This window comes from Mizuhopecten yessoensis, unplaced genomic scaffold, assembly GCF_002113885.1.
Source record: "Mizuhopecten yessoensis strain PY_sf001 unplaced genomic scaffold, ASM211388v2 scaffold2671, whole genome shotgun sequence".
NCBI lineage: Eukaryota > Metazoa > Mollusca > Bivalvia > Pectinida > Pectinidae > Mizuhopecten > Mizuhopecten yessoensis.
This window is the reverse complement of record NW_018404662.1, coordinates 1,065,287-1,091,473: the sequence shown is the minus strand read 5'-3', so window position 1 is coordinate 1,091,473 and position 26,187 is coordinate 1,065,287. Positions and strand designations below refer to the sequence as shown.

Here is a 26,187-nt window from a genome sequence, read left to right as displayed (position 1 = left end):
AAACTAAATCTAGTAATGTAATCACATGGAAGTACTAACATTTGTTATAAACAATATCAATGCTGGCTACAATAATTGTTTTTCGCTGATTCAGCCATTGAGTTAATGACCGGCCATTGTACAAATGTTACCCCTGAGGGGTCAATGACTGTAAACATGGGTTAAACTTAATCACAGCTATAGAAACAAAACATTAGAATTAGTTAGAATACTCAAGTGCCATGATATCTTACAGAGGTCCATTTATCATTGAAGGACAACAACCTGTGTATCAACAAACCCATATGTTCTTATACAACGCCTTGCTGAATCAAATTTGTGAAACTCAAATGTCTATGTCATACAAGATTCTGCTATTAACAGAATTAATTTCTGCAAATAATGGCCATTTTTAGTAAACATTACCGGTATATGTTACTTGCAGGATAATTATTACATAACATTCTAGTATCTTCATTGTCTTTTACTGAATATCAGAGAAAGAGAATTTAAAACATGCTCGATATTTTAAATGCAAAGAAAATATTATGGCAGACTCAACATGATTTGCTTCCCCATCATCTGTGATAAATAAGAACTGTATACTGAACAAAGTAATTTGTAAATGATTGGTTAAAATGCTGCATAAATGCCTGAATGTACCGTAATTATAACTAGACAAATGCCAATATTGTGATAAGGGTCGTGATCTGCCCTTCGATATAATCATTGGCCATGCCCATTATTGCGTCACAGTTATGTTGCCTATGTTATACCCGGTGTTGTGTAGATTGGTATCATCCCTGCAATTTAAAGACAGCAATAGTGCTGAAAAAGGAACAGGTCTGACTGAAAATTTAACAAGTATATTGGTGCCCATGGAACAATATTTGACAGAACTGTGTTTAATATATATATGTAGAAGCCAAGGATATGAGGAAATGTACGTACTGGAAAGCTATGCATACCTAGCTTTGTCAGAGATGCAGTATGACCAAAGGACTATCTCAATAGTTAAGCAACATCATTTTGGTCAGTGGCTGGATAGGTGCCCGCTAGCACTTTACATGTGATGGCATCGTGACCCTGGGTCATCATGTAAAGCCAGTTCCCATGGATAGGGTGGCAGGGACGGAGCATTGGTTCAAGAGAAGGACCTCGTGGTATTCCCAGGCCGAGTCTTAGCTTCTTGGTGAAGCGAATAATATAGCAGGCTATATTAGCATCCAAGGACTATGAAGGAAAAATACTTTATAATGATGGGACTGGCTAAATACACTAAAAGCAACATTGAGCATGGTCTATGGATGGGTGCCCTCTAACACATTACCTATATAATAAATATATTAGTCAAGTTTTATTGATTAAGTCACTTTGGATTAAAAAGGTAAAAGACGTACCGCCGTATATACTCTGATAAGCAAAGATAAGCTTTGATGAGATTCCGCTGAAATGATGTCAAGTAGCTATACGAGTTCACAATTATTCATCCTGACATTATTATTTATGAGACTTAATAGTTTAGAGTCATAGTCACACACTTTATATATATACTTGTATAATATAAGGAAAGCTGAAACTACTTGCAGAAAATTAAATCAGTTATACCAAATATGGGTAACTCTTCACAGACGGACAAAAAATTGTTAGATTTACTCATAGCAGATGACAGATGTATTGTCCTGAACGGTGGTGGTGTTGTGTCACCGGTCAGTGACCGACAAACTGACAAGTGGCCATTATTATATCTATAAGTTTACATGTATTATGTGCATTGATTGCTACTACAATGCACCTAGACTTGACCCATATGACAGACCTACTACAAAGACAGCTGGTGGAAATGAGTCATCTGTATCCTAACAAGTTCATTCATTACATCTGTATTATTCTCCTCGTCACAATCACATGTCTGACCTGTATATAAAGTTACTGCGCACAACAACAACCACAAAAACCGCAGAGTACCACAAACCCAACGACACAAAGTCAACAACAAACAGACGACAACAATTTGCATACAATACCTGAATGTACTACCTATACATGTATCATGCACTTCCTTTATTTCCCATAAATGTATTATATATATGCACATGTTGCACTTAACTGCAAGTCAAATATATCCTTACATTCATGATCATCTGTGATGATACATGTTTGTGTCATATAGGAAACAGGCAAACAAATTTCCCTACACTTCTCTCTCGAAAGTTACAAAGAATCGCCAAGGTTTGATAATTCTTACTAAAAACACTAATATCTTTTAATGGATTGCAAAAATGAAGTTTTCAAATTTTCAATCATTGTAAAGCTTTTATATATTAATTCAGTTGTCTAATTTGATTTTTAATTCTAAAATTTATATTACTGTGACAAAATATCAATCTGTCATATAAAAAATGTAGATTGACGACTTTCACAGACCAGGCCTTATAACAGTCCAAATAAAAATGTATCTTTTCCTCTAATGAATTTTATGAAATTAATGTCTATCTTAGTGTCTGTTAGAATTTAATTTTTCCTGTCTGTCAATCTATTTCTTTATAATTATCCTCTTTCTGTCTGTCCATCCTGTTCATTTATATGCCATACTTTTCATCTATCCATCCATTTCAATGTTCTTCTTTCTGTCTGTCCATCCTGCTCATTATAATTCTATCTTTTTCTCTGTTCATCCTTCTAATTATCATTCTATCTTTTTCTCTGTCCATCCTGCTCATTATAATTCTACCTTTTTCTCTGTCCATCCCGCTCATTATAATTCTATCTTTTTCTCTATCCATCCCACTCATTATAATTCTATCTTTTTCTCTGTCCATCCTGCTCATTATAATTCTATCTTTTTCTCTGTCCATCCCACTCATTATAATTCTATCTTTTTCTCTGTTCATCCTTCTGATTATAATTTTATCTTTTTCTCTGTTCATCCTTCTCATTATAATTCTATCTTTTTCTCTGTTCATCCTTCTCATTATAATTCTATCTTTTTCTCTGTCCATCCTGCTCATTATAATTCTATCTTTTTCTCTGTCCATCCTTCTCATTATAATTCTATCTTTTTCTCTGTTCATCCTTCTGATTATAATTTTATCTTTTTCTCTGTTCATCCTTCTCATTATAATTCTATCTTTTTCTCTGTTCATCCTTCTCATTATAATTCTATCTTTTTCTCTGTCCATCCTGCTCATTATAATTCTATCTTTTTCTCTGTCCATCCCGCTCATTATAATTCTATCTTTTTCTCTGTTCATCCTTCTGATTATAATTTTATCTTTTTCTCTGTTCATCCTTCTCATTATAATTCTATCTTTTTCTCTGTTCATCCTTCTCATTATAATTCTATCTTTTTCTCTGTCCATCCTGCTCATTATAATTCTATCTTTTTCTCTGTCCATCCCGCTCATTATAATTCTATCTTTTTCTCTGTTCATCCTTCTCATTATAATTTTATCTTTTTCTCTGTTCATCCTTCTCATTATAATTCTATCTTTTTCTCTGTTCATCCTTCTCATTATAATTTCCTTCTTTCTGTCTATCACTAGTCTAATTATCGTTTCCTTCTGTCTTTTTATCCTTCTCATTATAACTGGCGCTTCTTTTTGTCTGTCTGTCCCTCTCATTATATTTTCTTTCTATCTATCTGTCACAAGTGTGAAGAGAAGTGTCATCTTCCTTTTCTTTGTAAACACTTAGGCCACTTTGTCATATTGTAACTCAACACTGTTGTTTGTGGAGTAAGAGGTGTGGATTTCTTCTCCCCTTGTACGACCTCTTAAAGAATGCTTACATATACTAAAAGGCCTACCATAGCCATCCTAATGAACATCCTTTAATTCAATTATATACTCACTCATACACACAATGTCTACCATAGCCACTCAAATAAACATTCTATATATACTTCAATTAAAATACACTTACAAATGTCTACCATAGCCATTCTAATAAACATCCCATATTCTCTACTAAAATGGTACCGTAGCCATTCTAACAAGGCAAATTATTACCATGCATAAGTACATGTACCATGCCTCTACGAAAACTTTGGTGTCAAAAATACACTAAGGCAATAACTTAGAATGTAGTGGGGTGCAAGCACTTGATTTCAACATGGACAACCCACCATCCAAATAGGTATTCACATGCACATTTTTACATTTGTAGCTGACAGAGTATATGAGATATACATTGGACAATATCATTCATGACAAATAAAGGGCTGTAACTCTAGTAGTGTGGCATTAGTACTAGTCCTAATTTAAGTTTGTGGCACTCTGGATCTGCCATCTGAAGAGAGACTCACATGCAAAATTTGGCAATTGTAGGTGAGAAAGTAAATGATCAAGATATGCCCTGAAAAATATTACTCACAATAAATAGAACACAAAATAATATCTATATCTTTATAGCATTCTATATAATCAAATTCCTGTTGATAATATCACCAATATATCTCAGTCTCAAAGTGATGTGCTGTGACACCTCGATCATTTGGCCAACACTTCAACAGCCTGTCACGCCCAGACCATATCCAACACCAACAGGTTGTCTGTTTTATTTATCTCAATCTGGGTGTTTTATGTTATATGGTATACTACCAATTCTATGGTAAACATCAGCCCTGCACAGCTGACACTTGTGCGCGTGACCAGGTATAAGTATTTGTACCAGGCAGGGATAAATGTCATAACAAGCAGGCCTATCACTTCCAGCTCCGCTTCCTGTATTAGAGCATTTCAAAATTTGAAATATTACAACAATAACAAGCTTGCTCATTGCTGAGGTTTTAACAAAATCATGATATTATGACACGGACAGCTAAATATAAATACCATATTTACACTGTCAATACCCTGTGTTATTATACTAAAACACATAGGGTATATATGTTTTTAAACATTTTGCCTTTAAAGATAGGTAATAATCCACCTTTAGTAATTTAAACCACTATGATTTGGCATATACTTACTGCTGAAACATTTCTACATTTGAAGCATATCACAGTACAAATTTAGTCTTTTGTTCTGTTTTTCAATATATTATGCCTCCTGTTTATTTCCTTACCCTGTCAAAAATCCATTGTACAGTCATTTTAAGTAAACTTTGAAATAAAACATGTAAACAAAATTGATCCAGTCACTACTTATGTGGTTGTTCCTATGCCATCCAGACAGGATTGTAGGGGACAGATTGGCCTTCCTTTACATCTTTACATAAAGAAATGTCCCTGTAATCGAGCTGTCTCATGATACTATTACATCAAATGAAAAAAACAAAATGAGGTAAGAATTTTACCAACAATTTATTGAGTATCCCCAAAGAAACTTTTAGCTAGACAAAAGATCACAGCTTAATTAATTAGTTAACTGAGTTTACTGTACATGAGACTACAGAGATATATATACTTGTTTATTTTTAACAACCTTTTGGCGAGCATGTAGACTTCCACCTCACTTTTCATTAAAAGCTACCTTTTGAACAACAAAAACTTATGATAATTTTATTGATCTTATAAAATTTGCAAAATACAAATGGGATTAGACACAAGTTAAAAAAACTAATAATTACACCAAGCATTGTAATAAACATTCCAACAAAGATAACACATGTATTACAAAGATATATACATCTATGTGTATACGCAGTTGTTAGTGAATTTCTCCCAGTGAATGTTATGATTGCAAACTTACAAGTAACAAACCAATGGCTATCTTAACCAACATTTGCACATTCTTAAGCCTTTTACTTGGTCATTTACTTCTTTTGTGAACAAATAAGGTCATTTTTTCAGAATTCCAGATTTCCTTGTCCATATCCAAATATTTCATAAATTATATCATGATATATGTACAGCTATCTGGTTTTGAAACACTTGTCATAAAATAAAACTAGAATACGTTTCTTAGAAGCACAAACTGATACATGTACAATATTTTTTTATATATATTTATGGATCTTGTACTAATTTCTCATCGTATTTTAACTATTAGTCGCATTTGTTTTGAAATAAAAATCATTCCAGGAAGAGAACAAAGCTTAGCTGAAATCAGGGACGACCATCTTTGAACCCTTTATTACAGAACCCAGAGGAAATAGCATCCTTTTCCCATGTACCAGGGGGGATAACTGTTACATTATATACCGGTAGTTTGATACTTGGGAACAATATACTTTGTCATCCTTATTAAATTTACTTCATACTTTAAAATCTTTCACGAGAAAGGAGCCATATGAACAAATCTAAAAGTGTTATAAAAACTTTTATAAAAAAGTTAATATATCTGTAGAGGATTTGCAATTTTTTCTTTTTGGTAAGTATTTATACTCATTCATTAACACAATACCAGTATATCCAGATATTTATATTCATAAAAAAAAAAAATGCAGTTCTGGTAGTGGTCAGAAAAACGTTCTGAAAATCAGAAGAAGAAGCAGACAATACCACAGCCAGATTTAATTATTGAGTGACACGTATCAGTAAACTAATCATTGACTAAATTGCAACCATTAATTATAAGTACACTTCAATGTAATCACTGTAGTGTACACACCATTAATTATAAGTACACTTCAATGTAATCACTGTAGTGTACACACCATTAATTATAAGTACACTTCAATGTAATCACTGTAGTGTACACACCATTAATTATAAGTACACTTCAATGTAATCACTGTAGTGTACACACCATTAATTATAAGTACACTTCAATGTAATCACTGTAGTGTACACACCATTAATTATAAGTACACTTCAATGTAATCACTGTAGTGTACACACCATTAATTATAAGTACACTTCAATGTAATCACTGTAGTGTACACACCATTAATTATAAGTACACTTCAATGTAATCACTGTAGTGTACACACCATTAATTATAAGTACACTTCAATGTAATCACTGTAGTGTACACACCATTAATTATAAGTACACTTCAATGTAATCACTGTAGTGTACACACCATTAATTATAAGTACACTTCAATGTAATCACTGTAGTGTACACACCAGAAAGCAGTAGTATCACAAACTAGTAGCCGGATATTCAAACTGCCTTCCATGACGTCCACTTCAGTCAGGACTGGACAAACCCACACCAATCCTTTGTAGTTATCTTACTTTCATTAAGTGTTTTTACAACAATTATATGATGAACTGTTCACCCGCGTCTCATAGCATCATATTCTCCAGGCAGGTCCGGGTCGGCAAATGTTACGCTGATCATCATCAGGAGAATACGTGCAAGACATGACCTTGGAATGGGGTCAAACATTTGTTTTCTGTCTTGGTAAAAACAAATCATATAAGCCAGCTTAATGAGCACCTTTTAATAGTGATCAATGTTTAAGTAAGACTATGTAAACCTTTTAATAGTGATCAATGTTTAAGTAAGACATTTGTAAACCTTTTAATAGTGATCAATGTTTAAGTAAGACATGTATAAATTTGATATTTCTAGTTTGACAATATAAATTAAATTATAAATTAACTTAGAATGTCTGTTAAGCTTTTAAAATGTGTTTATATATGTGTGTTCAAGCATACATGTATATCTGTAAACCCCACCACATTCCCATAAACAACTCCACTCCAGCATGGTATGTAGTTGGATCCCACCACTAGTTGTGTTTTAGGGAAAAGCTCGTTTAAATCAACACCATGCCAACTTGTTCCTGTAATATTCCTGTATCAAAACATTCTGTGAGGTTTTTTGATGCAGCACTCTACAGAGAGCTGAGCTCAAAGTAAAGAGATATTATCACAGAGGCCATTGGGGCACCAATCCACAACCACTGTGTCCAACTGAAAATAACTCGCAACCAAACCATTTCCCAGCTCCTGTGTCCAAAGTAACAAAACCTGTTATATCTTGGGATATTTATTTGCCATAGTTAACAAACATTTTGCACTTGATGTAAACAGTTACAAGGAGAAGTAAATCATGGCATGAACTTGTGAATTACAGCTGCAATGCCTGATCTTGTGCTTCTATAAGTATAAGCCAAAAACAGGATTTTGTTGATGTCTCAATCAACTAATTCACCCCTGAAATATCATAATGAACTGTTCCAACCTTTGAATTGAAAGAGTTCAAATGTGTCTTCAGGGGTGAATGAGTTAATACATTATGTATTTATACCATTACTTGAAAAGAACTGTTATGTTTCATATTTACTTATATTACGTTAACTTTTATCAACATTTTGTATTAAAGTGTAGGACCAGATATTATGTCTCTGATAAGATAGGAACCAGTGTAACTATTACCAGCCGGTGTGGCGTATAAATGATAAACATTTAATATATGTTTTAGGTCTGTACACAATAAACCCTATTTGTAATCTCTGGCCTCTTGTGGTATGAGGCAGCCTGTGAATATGTAAACCATATCTTTCAGAACACAAATTATGCTTAGTGATATGTTGGACAATGCAGTAAATGAAAGAAACCAAATTTTGAAAATCACTGATTTACATGCATTATTGTCTTGAAAGTCAGATGAAGGCCTGGAATAAAATCGTCTCTCCCCCCGCCCTGAAACAACACCACCACCCAACACACAAACTTTAAAATTCTTGGAGTATATACCCAGTATATCAATTTCATTTAACAATTTGGAGAGGAAGTCGATATACTAAGTAAAGAAAACAATGTTATAATTTTTATGTAGCAAAGCTATCTAAAAGGTAGGAAAGGATGTATAACAGGAGGAATGTCTTTGGGAGAATCAAGTGCCTATTGGAAAAGGGAAGGCTATTGTGATGTCTACTGAAGGAGGGTTATCTGATGGAGGTGGATTGTCTGATGGAGGAGGGTTGTCTACTGAAGGAGGGTTATCTGATGGAGGTGGATTGTCTGATGGAGGAGGGTTGTCTACTGAAGGAGGGTTGTCTACTGGAGGAGGGTTGTCTATTAGATGAGGGTTGTCTACTGGAAGAGGAAGGTCTACTGGAGGAGGGAGGGTGGTCTAGTGATGGAGGGTTGTCTGGTGGAGAAAGTTTATTTATTTGAGGAAGGTTAACTACTGGAGGATAGTTGTCTGATGGAGGAGGGTTTTCTGATGAAGGAGGGTTGTCTGACGGAGGAAGTTTGTCTAATGGAAGAGGGTTGTCTGATGGAGGAGGGTTGTCTACTGGAGGAGGGTTGTCTACTGGAGGAGGGTTGTCTGATGGAAGAGGGTTGTCTGATGGAAAAGGGCTGCCTACTGGAGGTGGCTCATCTACTGGAGGAGGGTCTGGAGGAGGGTTTTCTATTCGAGAAGGTTTGACTCTGTTGGAGCAAGATTATCTATTTGAGCAGGGTTATCTATTTTAGGAGGGTTGTCTGTTGGAGGAAGGTGATCTATTTGAGGAAGGTTGTCTACTGGAGGAGGGTTGTCTATTTGAGGAAGGTTGTGTGATGGAGGAGGATGGTCTGATGTAGGAGGGTTGTCTGATGGAGTAGGGTTGTCTGATGGAGTAGGGTTGTCTGATGGAGAAGGGTGCTATACTGGAGGAGGGTTGTTGACTGGAGAAGGGTTATGTGATGGAGGAGGATGTTCTACTGGAGAAAGGTTGTCTGATGGAGAAAGCTATAAGGTGGTCTACGGGAGAAGGATGCTCTACTGGAGGAGGGTTGTCTGATGGAGGAGGATGCTCTACTGGATGAGGGTTGTCTGTTGGAGGAAGTTTTAAGGTTGTATGTTGGAGGAGGGTTATCTATTTGAGGAGTGTGGCCTACTGGGGGAGGGTTATCTAATATTAGAAGAAAATTGTCTCCTGGAGGGAAGTGGCCTACTGGAGGAGGGTTATCTATTTAAGGAGGGTTGTCTATTTTAGGATGGTTGTCTATTAGAGTAGGGTTATCAATTTGAGGAAGGTTGTCTTGATGCTATTCTAGACAGCATCTTCTGCATGGATGAACACCTGTGTATCATATTTACCACATTAGGAAATACTTTATTTGTCTTTGATAAAACACAACACAGTGAGCATTGCTAATACATAAGTATAACGTGACATATTACAATCACTTCACACTTGACTGGATGCATTTAGAATGGAATTTGGGTATCTGTGTCAATATGCAATGAACATTCAGTATACATGTACTCTTTTAAAACACAGAGCAGTTTATAATAAGCTGACAATCGTTCTGAATAGCATCAGTTCCATTCAAATAACACTAGTCAAGGAACACATTCTTCTTATCCAGTTACACAAAACTGACAGCCACAATATAGATGTATAGACTAAATTACAAAGTAAACCATTACCAAAATTAAACCAGACATGCAATTCCAAGTACTATGTAGAAACAAGGTGGTGGACTGATTGTATCTGGGTCTCCCCTACTAAAAAACAACTATCAAACTCCAGCCAGATTGCTTGTTCCATGTAATGTGAGCTATGTCCCCATATCAAGTTGAAGCCAAAAAACTTATGCAAGGACCCAAAGGTTTGAAAGCTATGTCTTGAATGCAGCTGTTTGTGACATAACTTAAAGGGATCAGGGTTCAAATGTTCATGCTATCAAACTGCCATCCCCTGATGATTAAAACCATTTCTAAATCACCCCCCCTCCCCCCAATTAAAAGAAATACTCAAAAATGTGTCTCTGTAAATTATCGTCAAAAAAAGTTTATATTTGTAATAAAGCACTTTTAATATGACATTTTCATCTATGAAGAGTAGTTGATTCTAAGATTTTTGGATATGAAGAAGAAGACTGTGGAAATTTAAGCCAATTTTGCCCCTTTGGGCACTGACCCAGGCACTTATCAGACCCTACGGGAGGATCTGGTATTAAATAAGGGTCTTAAGTTTTATAGCATCTAATATTTTAAGAGCATCCCATGATCATAGGATCTAGCCAAATTTGAATAAATTCCCACTTAAAATAAACAAGATATACTAACAAGAGGCCAAATAGGCCTGAATCGCCTGGTATTAAATTTAACACTTGTTATCTTAAAAGTGGACTAAAATACAACTACAGGCAGAATATCAGTGTTTGATTAATAAGAACCTATTAAAATATTTAAACATATGACACCCGTGACCTTGAATGTCAAACAAGAACATTAGGTTGAACAGAATTTATAGTCTTCCAACCTAGCATGCTTCTTGGAAAATATCATTACCCTGGACTTTTTGGTTATACAGAACAAATCATTTAAAGATTTAAACATATATTGACCACTGTGACCTTGAATATGGGCGGAGGTCATTGATTTGAACAAACTTGGTAGCCCTTCATCCCAGCATGCTTCTGGCCAAATATCATCACCCTAGGCCTTTTGGTTACTGAGAATAAGTTGTTTAAAGTAAAAAGTTGACGCCGGATGCCGCACCATGCCATAAGCTCACTTGGCCCTTTGGGCCAGGTGAGCTAAAAACTGTTATTCACTGATATCAACATACAGAAACAAGCATACTGAAATACAGCTGGTGATCATAGCCCTCCATACTGTCTTGTCATGACACATCTCTGCATGACATTTCATTAGGAATAAAATGAGCCATGAAGCACTTTAATATATATTTGACCTTTCACTCCCTGCTATGACCTTGACCTGACAGTTCATGGTGACATGTAGTCCCATAGTGAATACCAAGCCACTCAGAAAGGATTGCCAGGAGAAACATTATTTTAGGACTTTGACCCCCATATGCTTGACCTTTGACCCTTTACTGTGCTGGGAGTTGAACCTGTGACCTCTTTGTTTGCTAGTCTGACACTCTATTTAATGAGCTAAAGGGAATTCTCCTTAGCCAAGTCCAGAGGAAGTTGCTAATATTTTTACTAGGGAGACATATACTCCTTCTAGGAAATAACTGGTCCAGAGTGTTGAAATGTTCTCAGAAGTAACAGCAATGCTTGTGACAGCTAGGTAGGAGGAAAGGTAACAGAGGTCATTGTTTTTCTCTGCCTCCACTCGGATTGAAATCCGGAACTACCAAATGAGCTAAAGAGAAATTCTCCCCACCCGAGTCGGTAGGAAGTGACTTGCTAATAACAAGGGTGACAATTCTTTACAATAAACTTACTAAGCTTTGTTTTGTTCTACTTTTACTATTGTGTTATAAATGCATGTCAATTATAATGTCACATACCCTCTCATTAGTGCTCTTTCAAATCTGATATTCACTTTCATAATCAATCGCAGGTCTAGATGGTCAGAGATCTGCTATATCATGTATGATTGGGAAAAAAGTTCTTTTACTGATTGAAATGATTTTGAAGTAATTGATTGCAAGTATGGAGTTCTACAACTGATTTTGAGGTGTTAATTAATTTAATATTTGTTTGTGATTCAGCTCCAAGGCAGTGAACCCCTGTTCAGTATATTTGTGTCTGTCACAGGGGAATAGTGGCTCTATGACTGTGAAAAACTTTGAAAGATTGAAATGGTATGTCTGATGTAATGTTGGAGAAAGCAAAGATCATGTCTGCGAAAGGAATACATTTTTGTATGCATATATACATGTAGGAGGTTTCTAAAAGAAAATTATCCATCTTCCCAATGGTGCTACATTTGTATAACCATTTTTTGTACATCAATGCAACTAGAAATGTAGTTTTGTGGGGTCAATTTATTTACATTGAGAGCTTTCCTCTATTCTGGTATATACCATCATTTAATGTGGCAATTTTACCAAAATTCATCTACACCCCTTAGCCTAAAATGTGCCACATTTCTCTGAACACCTCAATTCAGATCCAAATATAGCTGTAACAAATTCTCAGATCCCTGTGTAAAAGGGGGTTAAAACTGCAAAGCAAGACCAGTATTTGAACCTAGGTCCTCAAACTATATATGGATGATTTAACAAACTGAGCTATCCGATTGCAAGCGATTGACCTTAGTCCAGTTCCACTAAATTCATACCCCCAATTTCTTTGCCCCTGAAGACAAGACTATTTACAATCCTGGTTTGGGTATTGATCCCCTTACCAAGATTACACCCAGTGCTTGATCACAGGCACCACTGGCACTGTATTGCTGAAAACTTCATGGCCAGATTGGAAATCAAACTCAGGACCTCCAAACTCTAGTATACACTCTAACCAAACTTGCTACCTGATCGCGATGAGCTATACCATACCTGGTTACTGGCAATTGACCCTGATCAGTTCTGCAACACATGTGCAACAGGAAATTAAGGTAGTCCCAGTTTCCTCAGGAAACTTGGGTTTATAGGAGAGGGAAAATGCATGTATGTACAGCGAAATCAGGATTCAAACCCCTGACCTCCAAACTCTAGATGGATGCTCTAACCAATGGAGCTACCTGGTCAACAGTGATCAACCCAGTCCCAGTGAATACCATGCTACATTCGTCCTTCCTTTCCAAAGTAAATTTGCTCAGTCAAAGACAACACTATATTCACAACCCAGGTTCGAAAAGTCCCTTGCCAGGTTGACACACAATACATGTACTTGAAACAAGGGTTGATCACAGGCACCAATGCAAAAGATCAGAAAAACAAGAGATCCCAGAGGGATCTTGGCGCCCACCTTTGTACCACCTTCATTAGATCTTTTCTCTTCTTTCCTCTAATCTGTTTGATTGAGTCATGTTAACAGTAAATGCACCTTGAGGTAACTTTTGATCTAAACTTAATACTGATGTGTATGAAAGCCAACCTTCAAAGTGAGTTTGTCATTTCACATATTTACTAGTACAGTACTTAATGTGAAAGAAATAGAATCTATCATTTCAATATGAGAAAGATCTGTTTAGTTCTTCTTTTAATCCATTTTGTTTTTATGATCAGTCTCACATATAAAATATAACATGCACAACGAGGGATCAAGGGGAACCTACATTTAAAATTTGAGAAAGATCCCTCCCGTACTTCCCGAGAAGTAACGAAATAAACTTTCAATATCAAAATCCAAGATGGCTGCCTGACGGCCATGTTGTTTATCCGATCAGTCTCTAAAATTACTCTGCACAGCTAGGACCAAGGGGAACCTACATATAAAATTTGAGAAAGATCCCTCTAGTGCGTCTTGAGAAATAGCGATAACAAACTTTCAATATCAAAATCCAAGATGGCTGCCTGTCGGCCATGTTGTTAATTGGATCAGTCTCAAAAAATGCCCTGCACAGCTCAGGACCAAGGGAAACCTACATATAAAATTTGAGAAAGATCCCTCTAGTGCGTCTTGAGAAATAGCGATAACAAACTTTCAATATCAAAATCAAAGATGGCTGCCTGTCGGCCATGTTGTTTATCCGATCAGTCTCAAAAGTTGCCCTGCACAGCTCAGGACCAAGGGAAACCTACATATAAAATTTGAGAAAGATCCCTCTGGTCCTTCTTCAGAAATGTCGATAACAAACTTTCACTATCAAAATCCAAGATGGCTGCCTGTCGGCCATGTTGTTTATCTGATCAGTCTCAAAAACTGCCCTGCACAGCTAAGGACCAAGGGGAACCTATATGTAATATTTGCGAAAAATCCCTTTAGAACTTCTTGAGAAATAGCGATAACAAACTTTCACTATCAAAATCCAAGATGGCTGCCTGTCGGCCATGTTGTTTATCTGATCAGTCTCAAAAACTGCCCTGCACAGCTAAAGACCAAGGAGAACCTACATATAAAATTTGAAATATCCCTCAGCTACTTCTTGAGAAATAGCGATAACAAGAATTGTTTAAGGACGGATGACGGACCACGGACCACGGATGCAGGGTGATTTGAATAGCCCACCATCCGATGATGGTGGGCTAAAAAGTGAATGGAAGTCGGTCAACATCACGCCACTTTTCAAGAAGGGAGACTGAAGTTCCCAGTCAACTACTGGCCAGTGTCACTCACCTCTGTGTGCAGTAAGGTCATTGAACATGTAGTCAACAGCCATATCATCAGCCACTTGGACAGCCATGGACTGCTGACAGATAGCCAACATGGTTTCCGGAAGCGAAGCTCCACTGAGACTTGACTTATCCTGTCAGTCCATGATCTTGCACATAGTCTAGACATCGGAGAGCAGGTAGAAGTATACTTCTGGATTTCTGCAAGGCCTTCAACAAGGTCCCACACAATCGATGGCTAATGAAACAACACCATTATGGCATCAAGGGCCACAACCAGGATTGGATAGCGAGATTTTCTAAAGGCCGTACACAATGTGTCGTTTCATCAGGCATCCCCCAGGGAACTGTCTTATGCTCACTGCTCTTCTTGATCTTCTTCAACGACTTGTCATCATTAGTCTTATCAACTACACAACTTTTCGCAGATGACTGCCTGATGTACAGGAGGATCAAGTCGCCATAGGACCAGGCCATCCTACAGAGAGACCTTGACAAGCTTCAACATTGGGAGGACCAATGGCTAATGCAGTTCAACCTGGATAAGTGTGAAGTGCTGCAGGTTACAAACCGGAAGTCCCCACTGCTTGCCGACATCTCGACCCATGGCCAGGTAATGAACATGGTCGATTCTGCAAAATGCCTTGGCTTGACATTTCACAAAAGTCTCAGCTGGGACACGCACATAGACAAGATCACCCCACATCAAGGCACAGTGCTACTCCGCGCTAAGTGCAACCCACCATCGAATATGCCTCTAGCATGTGGAGCCTCGCTAAGAATGAGAACATCACCAAAATTGAGGCTGTGCAGTGTATGGCTGCTAGATTCGCTACTGGAGATTACCAACGCACAAGCAGTGTAACATCTATGCTACAGCAACTCCATTGGCAGTCACTCCAGACCCGCCAGGAAACAACCCAAGCCGTCATGCTATATAGAATAGTCTATAACCTTGTGGACATCCCAGCGACATGATAATTAATACTGCGGACCAGAGGCCACACCCTGCGTTTCTTTGTGCCACGTACTATATATGACAACAGTGTACAAGACCTATCAGGCTATGGAACAGATTGCCAGGAGGGGCGTAGGAGGCCGAGAGCCTGGACAGCTTTAACACCAATGCAGGTGTCCAGGGCTGCCGAACAGTAGACGTCCACTCTGTTTTTAACATTTTATCCATTATAGCGTGCACTGCTGTACATAGACGCTCACCCTGTCACGCAGAGTGTGAAAAATACTTAAGTGGTGTTGCACTGAACCGAAAGAAGAAGAATTAAAACCTGCCATACCTGAATAATATGTGAATTATGCATGGGTAACTATAACCGAGGGGTCGGATTCTGTCGCAGATGACCTGAAATTGATCATTTATACTGAACTGAAGTAGTTGTAACTCATTTTGATGGTTCAGACATATAACTGACAACCACTTAGCACTATTACAAAATATATTCAGTCAGATACCCCTGAAGACCCCCGAACGATGACTGACAGATCTGAATCTTCAAAGTACTTTACACCAATGCATGTTCGCATTATGATTTCCAACTTTCAGTCTCGTGAACTACGTCATTGTGGGACACAAACAATTTCAGTCGTTTCATGAAATCTGTTGTCACCCCATATGACCAAATACCTTGCTATTTCAACATATTAGCCAATGTGAACAAATGATGAAATATAAACCGGATCGAGTCTAAATATTATCTCGATTTAACGAAACGTAAAAGGAATAAGCACGGTTCGTTGAATATTTCCACAATTTAATAATAATGAATATATAGCTACAACTGTGTGTCACGATAATTCTGGTAGGATGAGTACGTTTTGTTTGTTGTCATGTGTATTAGGCCTGCGAATGTGAACGCTATGTCTGACCAAGCTTCTACGTCACACGGATGATACTACTTTCTGACACCTTCTTATTTCGTCTTACCTTCACTGTTTGACGAGGTATCGCTCATATTGGACTGGTCCATCGGTCCTCTAGGTTTTCATCTAATAGGGGTGTTCTTTGGGAACCCCTAGGTCCAAACTTCAACTTCAGATTATCAGCTGATGGACTCACGTCCTTGGATCGGGGGCGAGTCGTCCACCATATTAAGTCACGTGATTTACTACCTATCTCTGATCATGTGACCTGTCTACGCCATGAAGCGTAAAAATAGGCACTTATACGATACAAACTTTATTTTACCGAGTAGAAGCAGGAGCTGTTGTTATCTAATCTTAAGTAACTCGTATATATTTGCTTTCAAATGTTTATACTATTTTTATGTCAGACGGAATATTAGATTAGTTTAAATCCGTAATATGATATAATACGATTAAATTAATAGATAACAAGGACGCAGGCTGTTAGCACGGACTTAGATCTAATCTAATTCCGTGCTGTTAGCTTCTTTGTCCAAATCATTCCATTAATAAATTCATTATTTATATAATTTTAGAGTATTTTTGAAATGTCAATCAATATTTGAAATGTATATTATTTCTCATTTCCTTCACAATGACATATTTTGCGGTAAACTACGCAAAAGATGAAAAAAGTGTTTCTGTTGTCTAAGCGACATCGCTTGTTGGATATTTTTCTGTGAGTAATCTCTTGCCTGGAACCAGTTTGAAGTGACTCTTCAATCAAAAATGTTGGTTAGAATTTTGAAGACGTTAATTAGGTTTCCTCTTGACTTTCGGTGTTCCAAGGTTGGGAGGTTTAAACTTTGCAGAGACATCTAAAGCTATACGGTGTTAATAAGTTCTTAAAACCAGGGATGAGTTTGGTGCTCTCATCTGAATTTTCTCTATAAATTCAATATCTTTCACCTTGTAAGGGTTCCATGATACACTTGACGCATATTCCAGGTCAAACATTGTGAGTTTGGATACAAGCCCCAGGAAGTCCGCGACACATACACCGTCCAGTTGTGATATATGACTTATGTATGCATCTATGAAGTTTCATAAAACAGCAATTTAACCTTTCATGGGTTATTAACCATTAACTCTCTCTGTAACCTTGACACGCAGTGTGGGTTTACCGTTATTCCGAAAAAGAATACCATAGAAATACACATATACTTGATTTCATAAATATAATAAGCTGTACAAAAAGTATGGTCATCACAGAAATTATGAGAGGGATGGACGGACGAGATGCAACATAGAATTCCTTTGATTTCCCTAGTAGGGGATTTATTAATCGAATATTTGTGCATGGTAGTCTGTAGTCACTTTACTGGTATGTTGTACGAGGAAAAAAAGCTACAATGAGTAAAAAGAAACTGGGAATTAAAATCCGGGATTTCGGAACACATCGTTCGTCACAATTTCAGTGCATAAACTTGGAAGTAGTTTTTTCGTCCTTTTTTCTGCGTGTTTTACAAACGTTATATAAACGATATAAACTGCATCCGTACTGCCCAAATGTAGATTATAGTGTTAAATCACTTAAAGATGTTTCTTTGACTTTATGTAGCGATTATTGTATATGACGATTTTTTTTTCTATCTTGTTTAGTAAGAGGATGAAGCCTAACAGAAAATAGTCTACAGGCATATCAAGTTATGATTCGTCTAATTGTAGAAAGAATACTAATGAATCGGACGACAAAAAACTTTCCTATGAGAACTTTGTCTTTTTATAAAGTTCAAACAGATATCATCCGTGAGTGTTACATATTTATACGTTTGGGATTTTTGTTTTGATCTGACAGGAAAAGTAAATCACGTTTTTTTATTTTATTTTTTTATATGTTTTTGGTCATGTGATTATGACCCTACTATTGTATGTAAAACAAAGAATTACATAAACAAGGTTCATTTGGAGACCAGTTGTGCTCCATATGATTACATTTAGCGCCAACACGGAGCTGGAAGCCATTTTGAAAGGCAAGGAACCTTTTAAAATTCGAAAATCAGCAGGGTTTTTTTTAAATAAAAGTTTTTTTTTTTTTTTTGTTCATCAAAAAGTTTTGTGTTAGGGGTAAAAAGCTAGGGTCGGTCGGGAACCCGAAACAGACACCTTTTTTTTTGGCCTTAAGTAAAAACTGCTTAAAACTCCTGAAAAACATATAATAGCTGGGGGTTTTCGTATCACTGTTACTATTAAAGTTTTGTCAGAACTTCAGACTCCTGTGATTTAGCTTAGGCAAATGAAGGACGTACAACCATGTGTGTAGTGTATGCTTGTGTGCTGATGGTCAGACGCGTAGCTGCCACGTAAGCAAATAAGCAAAAATTCAAATATACTATTATATTTTTATTTATTTATTTACTTATTTATTTTGTAGTTCGGAAAAGTGATTAAATGATGTGTGGTTTAATTAAAAAATATATTAAATTTAAACACTCGATTTCATTACGTATCCGGAAGTTCCAACCTAGGGTACCTGGTGCCGATTTTATTATTAGTATTTTTTAAAGTTGTCAACATCGGAAACATGCATGGCTGCAAATCCAACGAAAAACCCGCATCATCTTCGAAGAACAATTTGATACATGAAATCTTCCAAGCAGCTGTAGGTTCACAAAACAACATCCCCTTGCGACATTAACTTAGGCATCGACGAGTCTAAAACGGCTATTACTATTAGGGCCTAGTAGGCCTTATGCCGGACCGAACACAGTACTGATCAGTCTCAGTGGCGGACCCGGGGGTGTTTCCCTAGTTGCCCGGGCAACACCCTTTTTTCTGTGTCCAAAAATAATCTGGACTTAGGTTTTTGAAGTTTTTTTCTCTTTTTCATATGGGATTTTCTTCTAATATCAACCATCATGTGAACTATGATTTTCTATGGCAAACAGCAGTTTGAATATCTATATATAATTTAATTTTGCCTATTTCCTCCAAGATATTTTTTTTGGTATATATCGTATATACCTAAAAAGAAAAACAACTGATGACGGAACTACTTTTTACACTTCAGAATGCAAAATTACAACGCAGCTTTTTTTTAGCGCAATTGTTTAGTTTACGTAAAAATAAAATAAATCTTTAACTGTGCATTTGCAACGTGTTTGTCTACTTTTTTAAAATTAAATTATAAAGAATGCCCAAGATTTTGTTTTGGTAAATACGGTATATACCGAAAAAAGATTGTGCACCTTTTTGTATAAACCGCTGCGCGGATTTATGCAAAGTGCACATTTTTTTTTTCGGTATATAGTCTACCGTATATACCAAAACAAAATCTTGGTCATTCCTTAAATATATATAAGGGCCCCATTGGAAATAAGCCACTTTGTGGCTTTAAGGGCAATCCTAGGTAAATGGCAATCACCACCATTCCTATTATGCGATCTTGTTTTTTATTTATAAATACCTTCATTTACTAAAATAGTCTGTCTCATTTTGTCTCATTTTATAGTAATGTCTGCCTTTTTTTTTTACAGTGTATCAGACTTTTTTTAGATTTTTGTACTCTGTGATATATGTCAATGATTGATTTAATAAAACTTTTATTAGGTAAGATCTATTATTATTCTCAGTCTTAATACAAAATACCCTTTTTTATTTACAAGCTGCAATGTGATTTAAATTATATATGTTATTCTAAATTGTGATATCTAGTAATAACATGCCTATTTTACCTAAATAAATATTATTATTATTATTATTATTATTATATGCCTAAGGGTGCAGTTTCCCAAACAAGGAGTCCACTACTTATACTCTAAACAATAGGGGATTAATCCTCTTTTGTTGATACATTAATAGTAGGGTCTCCAGTCAGGTCAGTGTTGAAGGCTCAACTGACTGTCTACCTAATTGTATTGTTCTAATGTCACGGTGTGGTGATCACCCTGTTCGTGCAGAGAGGATAAAACCATCTGTTGGAATTAGGTTTATATGGTACTTGTTATTTCAAAGGTAGAGTCCATTTCATGATAGATAAACCTGTATTTTCACTTGTGGTTTCATGTACACATGATCACCAGGAGTGATTCATTATACCTGTTATATATATATATCCTTTTTAACAGGTGTTGCCCTTGTATAAACATTCAAATCATAATTCATTTTTATGATAAACTAAATCAATATTTAATTGCCAAAACCCTGGCCTAAACTACATGCACATGAAAGGCATGACACAAACATCAACATTTTAACCAAAAACCTACATTTATACCATTGTTTCAAAGAATTTGTTAACACTCGCTCCGCTCGGCCATCATAAAATATAAATAATCTATGTTATAAAATATGTAAGCACATACATATAGAGTGCTACTTCACTGAAATATCATACCGAAGGTACACACCACTCTAATCCACCCAGTCACGTTATAGAAAGCTACTTCACTGAAATATCATACCGAAGGTACACACCACTCTACTTCACCCAGTCACGTTATAGAGTGCTACTTCACTGATATATCATACCGAAGGTACACACCTCTCTACTCCACCCAGTCACGTTATAGAGTGCTATTTCACTGAAATATCATCCCGAAGGCACACACCACTCTACTCCACCAAGTCACGTTATAGAGTGCTACTTCACTGAAACATCATACCGAAGGCGCACACCACTCTACTCCACCAAGTCACGTTATAGAGTGCTACTTCACTGAAACATCATACCGAAGGTACACACCACTCTACTCCTCCCAGTCACGTTATAGAGTGCTACTTCACTGAGATATCATACCGAAGGTACACACCACTCTACTTCACCCAGTCACGTTATAGAGTGCTACTTCACTGAGATATCATACCGAAGGTACACACCACTCTACTCAACCCAGTCACGTTATAGGTTGCTAGTTCACTGAAATATCATACCGAAGGCACACACCCCTCTACTCCACCCAGTCACGTTATAGAGAGCTACTTCACTGAAATATCATACCGAAGGCAGACACCACTCTACTCCACCCAGTCACGTTATAGGTTGCTACTTCACTGAAATATCATACCGAAGGTATACACCACTCTCCTCCACCCAGTCACGTTATAGAGTGCTATTTCACTGAAATATCATCCCGAAGGCACACACCACTCTACTCCACCAAGTCACGTTATAGAGTGCTACTTCACTGAAACATCATACCGAAGGCGCACACCACTCTACTCCACCAAGTCACGTTATAGAGTGCTACTTCACTGAAACATCATACCGAAGGCGCACACCACTCTACTCCACCAAGTCACGTTATAGAGTGCTACTTCACTGAAATTTCACTGAAATATCATACCGAAGGCACACACCACTATACTCCATCCAGTCACGTTATAGAGTGCTACTTCACTGAAGTATCATACCGAAGGCACACACCACTCTACTCCACCAAGTCACGTTATAGAGTGCTACTTCACTGAAATTTCACTGAAATATCATACCGAAGGCACACACCCACTCCTCCATCCAGTCACGTTATAGAGTGCTACTTCACTGAGATATCATACCGAAGGTACACACCACTCTACTTCACCCAGTCACGTTATAGAGTGCTACTTCACTGAGATATCATACCGAAGGTACACACCACTCTACTTCACCCAGTCACGTTATAGAGTGCTACTTCACTGATATATCATACCGAAGGTACACACCTCTCTACTCCACCCAGTCACGTTATAGAGTGCTATTACACTGAAATATCATACCGAGGCACACACCACTGTCCTCCAACCAGTCACGTTATAGAGTGCTACTTCACTGATATATCATACCGAAGGTACACACCTCTCTACTCCACCCAGTCACGTTATAGAGTGCTACTTCACTGAGATATCATACCGAAGGTACACACCACTCTACTCCACCCAGTCACGTTATAGAGTGCTATTTCACTGAAATATCATACCGAAGGCACACACCCACTACTCCATCCAGTCACGTTATAGAGTGCTACTTCACTGAAATATCGTACCGAAGGCACACATCACTACTCCACCCAGTCACGTTATAGAGTGCTTCTTCACTGAAATATCGTACCGAAGGCACACATTACTCTACTCCACCCAGTCACGTTATAGAGAGCTACTTCACTGAAATATCATACCGAAGTTATACACCACTCTCCTCCACCCAGTCACGTTATAAAGTTCTACTACACTGAAATATCATACCGAAGGCCCACGCCACTCTACTCCACCCAGTCACGTTATAGAGTGCTACTTCACTGAAATATCATACCGAAGGTATACACCACTCTCCTCCACCCAGTCACGTTATAGAGTGCTACTTCACTGAAATATCATACCAAAGGCACACATCACTCTACTCCACCCAGTCACGTTAAAGAGTGCTACTTCACTGAAATATCATACCGAAGGCACACACCACTCTACACCACCCAGTCACGTAATAGATTGCTACTTCACTGAAATATCATACCGAAGGTACACACCTCTCTACTCCATCTAGTCACGTTATAGAGTGCTACTTCACTGAAATGTCATACCGAAGGCACACACCACTCTACTCCATCCAGTTACGTTATAGAGTGCTACTTCACTGAAATATCATACCGGAGGTACACACCACTCTACTCCATCCAGTCACGTTATAGAGTGCTACTTCACTGAAATATCATACCGAAGGCACACACCACTCTACTCCACCCAGTCACGTAATAGATTGCTACTTCACTGAAATATCATACCGAAAGCACACATCACTCTACTCCACCCAGTCACGTTATAGAGTGCTATTTCACTTAAATATCATACCGAAGGCACACCACTCTAGTCTACCCAGTCACGTTATAGAGTGCTACTTCACTGAAAATACCGAAGGCACACACCACTCTACTCCATCCACTCACGTTATAGAGTGCTACTTCACTGAAATGTCATACCGAAGGCACACACCACTCTACTCCATCCACTCACGTTATAGAGTGCTACTTCACTGAAATGTCATACCGAAGGCACACACCACTCTACTCCATCCAGTTACGTTATAGAGTGCTACTTCACTGAAATATCATCCCGAAGGCACACACCACTCTACTCAACCCAGTCACGTTATAGAGTGCTATTACACTGAAATATCATACCGAGGCACACACCACTGTCCTCCAACCAGTCACGTTATAGAGTGCTACTTCACTGAAACATCATACCGAAGGCACACACCACTCTACTCCATCCACTCACGTTATAGAGTGCTACTTCACTGAAATGTCATACCGAAGGCACACACCACTCTACTCCATCCAGTCACGTTATAGAGTGCTACTTCACTGAAACATCATACCGAAGGCACACACCACTCTACTCCATCCACTCACGTTATAGAGTGCTACTTCACTGAAATGTCATACCGAAGGCACACACCACTCTACTCCATCCAGTTACGTTATAGAGTGCTACTTCACTGAAATATCATCCCGAAGGCACACACCACTCTACTCAACCCAGTCACGTTATAGAGTGCTATTACACTGAAATATCATACCGAGGCACACACCACTGTCCTCCAACCAGTCACGTTATAGAGTGCTACTTCACTGAAAATACCGAAGGCACACACCACTCTACTCCATCCAGTTACGTTATAGAGTGCTACTTCACTGAAATATCATCCCGAAGGCACACACCACTCTACTCAACCCAGTCACGTTATAGAGTGCTTCTTCACTGAAATATCATACCGAAGGCACACACCACCCTACTCCATCCAGTCACGTTATAGATTGCTACTTCACTGAAATATCGTACCGAAGGCACACGCCACTCTACTCCACCAAGTCACGTTATAGAGTGCTACTTCACTGAAATATCGTACCGAAGGTACACACCACTCTACTCCACCAAGTCACGTTATAGAGGGCTACTTCACTGAAATATCATACCGAAGGCACACACTACACTGAAATATCATACCGAGGCACACACCACTGTCCTCCAACCAGTCACGTTATAGAGTGCTACTTCACTGAAAATACCGAAGGCACACACCACTCTACTCCATCCACTCACGTTATAGAGTGCTACTTCACTGAAATGTCATACCGAAGGCACACACCACTCTACTCCATCCACTCACGTTATAGAGTGCTACTTCACTGAAATGTCATACCGAAGGCACACACCACTCTACTCCATCCAGTCACGTTATAGAGTGCTACTTCACTGAAAATACCGAAGGCACACACCACTCTACTCCATCCACTCACGTTATAGAGTGCTACTTCACTGAAATGTCATACCGAAGGCACACACCACTCTACTCCATCCAGTCACGTTATAGAGTGCTACTTCACTGAAATATCATACCAAAGGCACACACCACTCTACTCCACCCAGTCACGTAATAGATTGCTACTTCACTGAAATATCACACCGAAAGCACACATCACTCTACTCCACCCAGTCACGTTATAAAGTGCTACTTCACTGAAATATCATACCGAAGGCACGCATCACTCTACTCCACCCAGTCACGTTATAAAGTGCTACTTCACTGAAATATCATACCGAAGGCCCACATCACTCTACTCCACCCAGTCACGTTATAGCGTGCTACTTCACTGAAATATCATACCGAAGGCACCCATCACTCTACTCCACCCAGTCACGTTATAGAGTCCTTCTTCACTGAAATATCATACCGAAGGCACACACCACTCTACTCCCCCCAGTCACGTAATAGATTGCTACTTCACTGAAATATCATACCGAAAGCACACACCACTCTACTCCACCCAGTCACGTTATAGAGTGCTACTTCACTGAAATATCATACCGAAGGTTGTTTCTTCACTGAAATATCATACCGAAGGCACACATCACTCTACTCCACCCAGTCACTTTATAGAGTGCTATTTCACTCCACCCACTCACGTTATAGAGTGCTACTTCACTGAAATATCATACCGAAGGCCCACATCACTCTACTCCACCCAGTCACGTTATAGAGTGCTTCTTCACTGAAATATCATACCGAAGGCACACACCACTCTACTCAACCCAGTCACGTTATAGAGTGCTACTTCATTGAAATATCATACCGAAGGTACACACCACTCTACTCAACCCAGTCACGTTATAGAGTGCTATTACACTGAAATATCATACCGAGGCACACACCACTCTACTCCAACCAGTCACGTTATAGAGTGCTACTTCACTGAAATATCATACCGAAGGTACACACCTCTCTACTCCATCCAGTCACGTTATAGAGTGCTACTTCACTGAAATATCATACCGAAGGCACACACCACTCTACTCCACCCAGTCACGTTATAGAGTGCTACTTCACTGAAATATCAAACCGAAGGCACACACCCCTCTGCTCCACCCAGTCACGTTATAGAGTGCTATTTCACTTAAATATCATACCGAAGGCACACCACTCTACTCTACCCAGTCACGTTATATAGTGCTACTTCACTGAAATATCATACCGAAGGCACACATCACTCTAATCCAC

At 38.1% G+C, this 26,187-nt stretch overlaps 1 protein-coding gene across 1 annotated transcript in view; it reads right to left on the bottom strand.

Annotated features, from left to right (window-relative positions):
• The window catches only part of LOC110446294 (hepatocyte nuclear factor 4-gamma-like), a 44,937-nt gene extending 28,027 nt beyond the window's left edge, over positions 1 to 16,910 (bottom strand). The window contains exon 1 of the mRNA XM_021491371.1: positions 16,735 to 16,910. Within this exon, the coding sequence (XP_021347046.1) occupies positions 16,735 to 16,777 (43 nt within the window). The 5' untranslated portion in view covers positions 16,778 to 16,910. The remainder of the gene's footprint in view (positions 1 to 16,734) is intronic.
• Between the last annotated feature and the right edge of the window lie 9,277 nt (positions 16,911 to 26,187).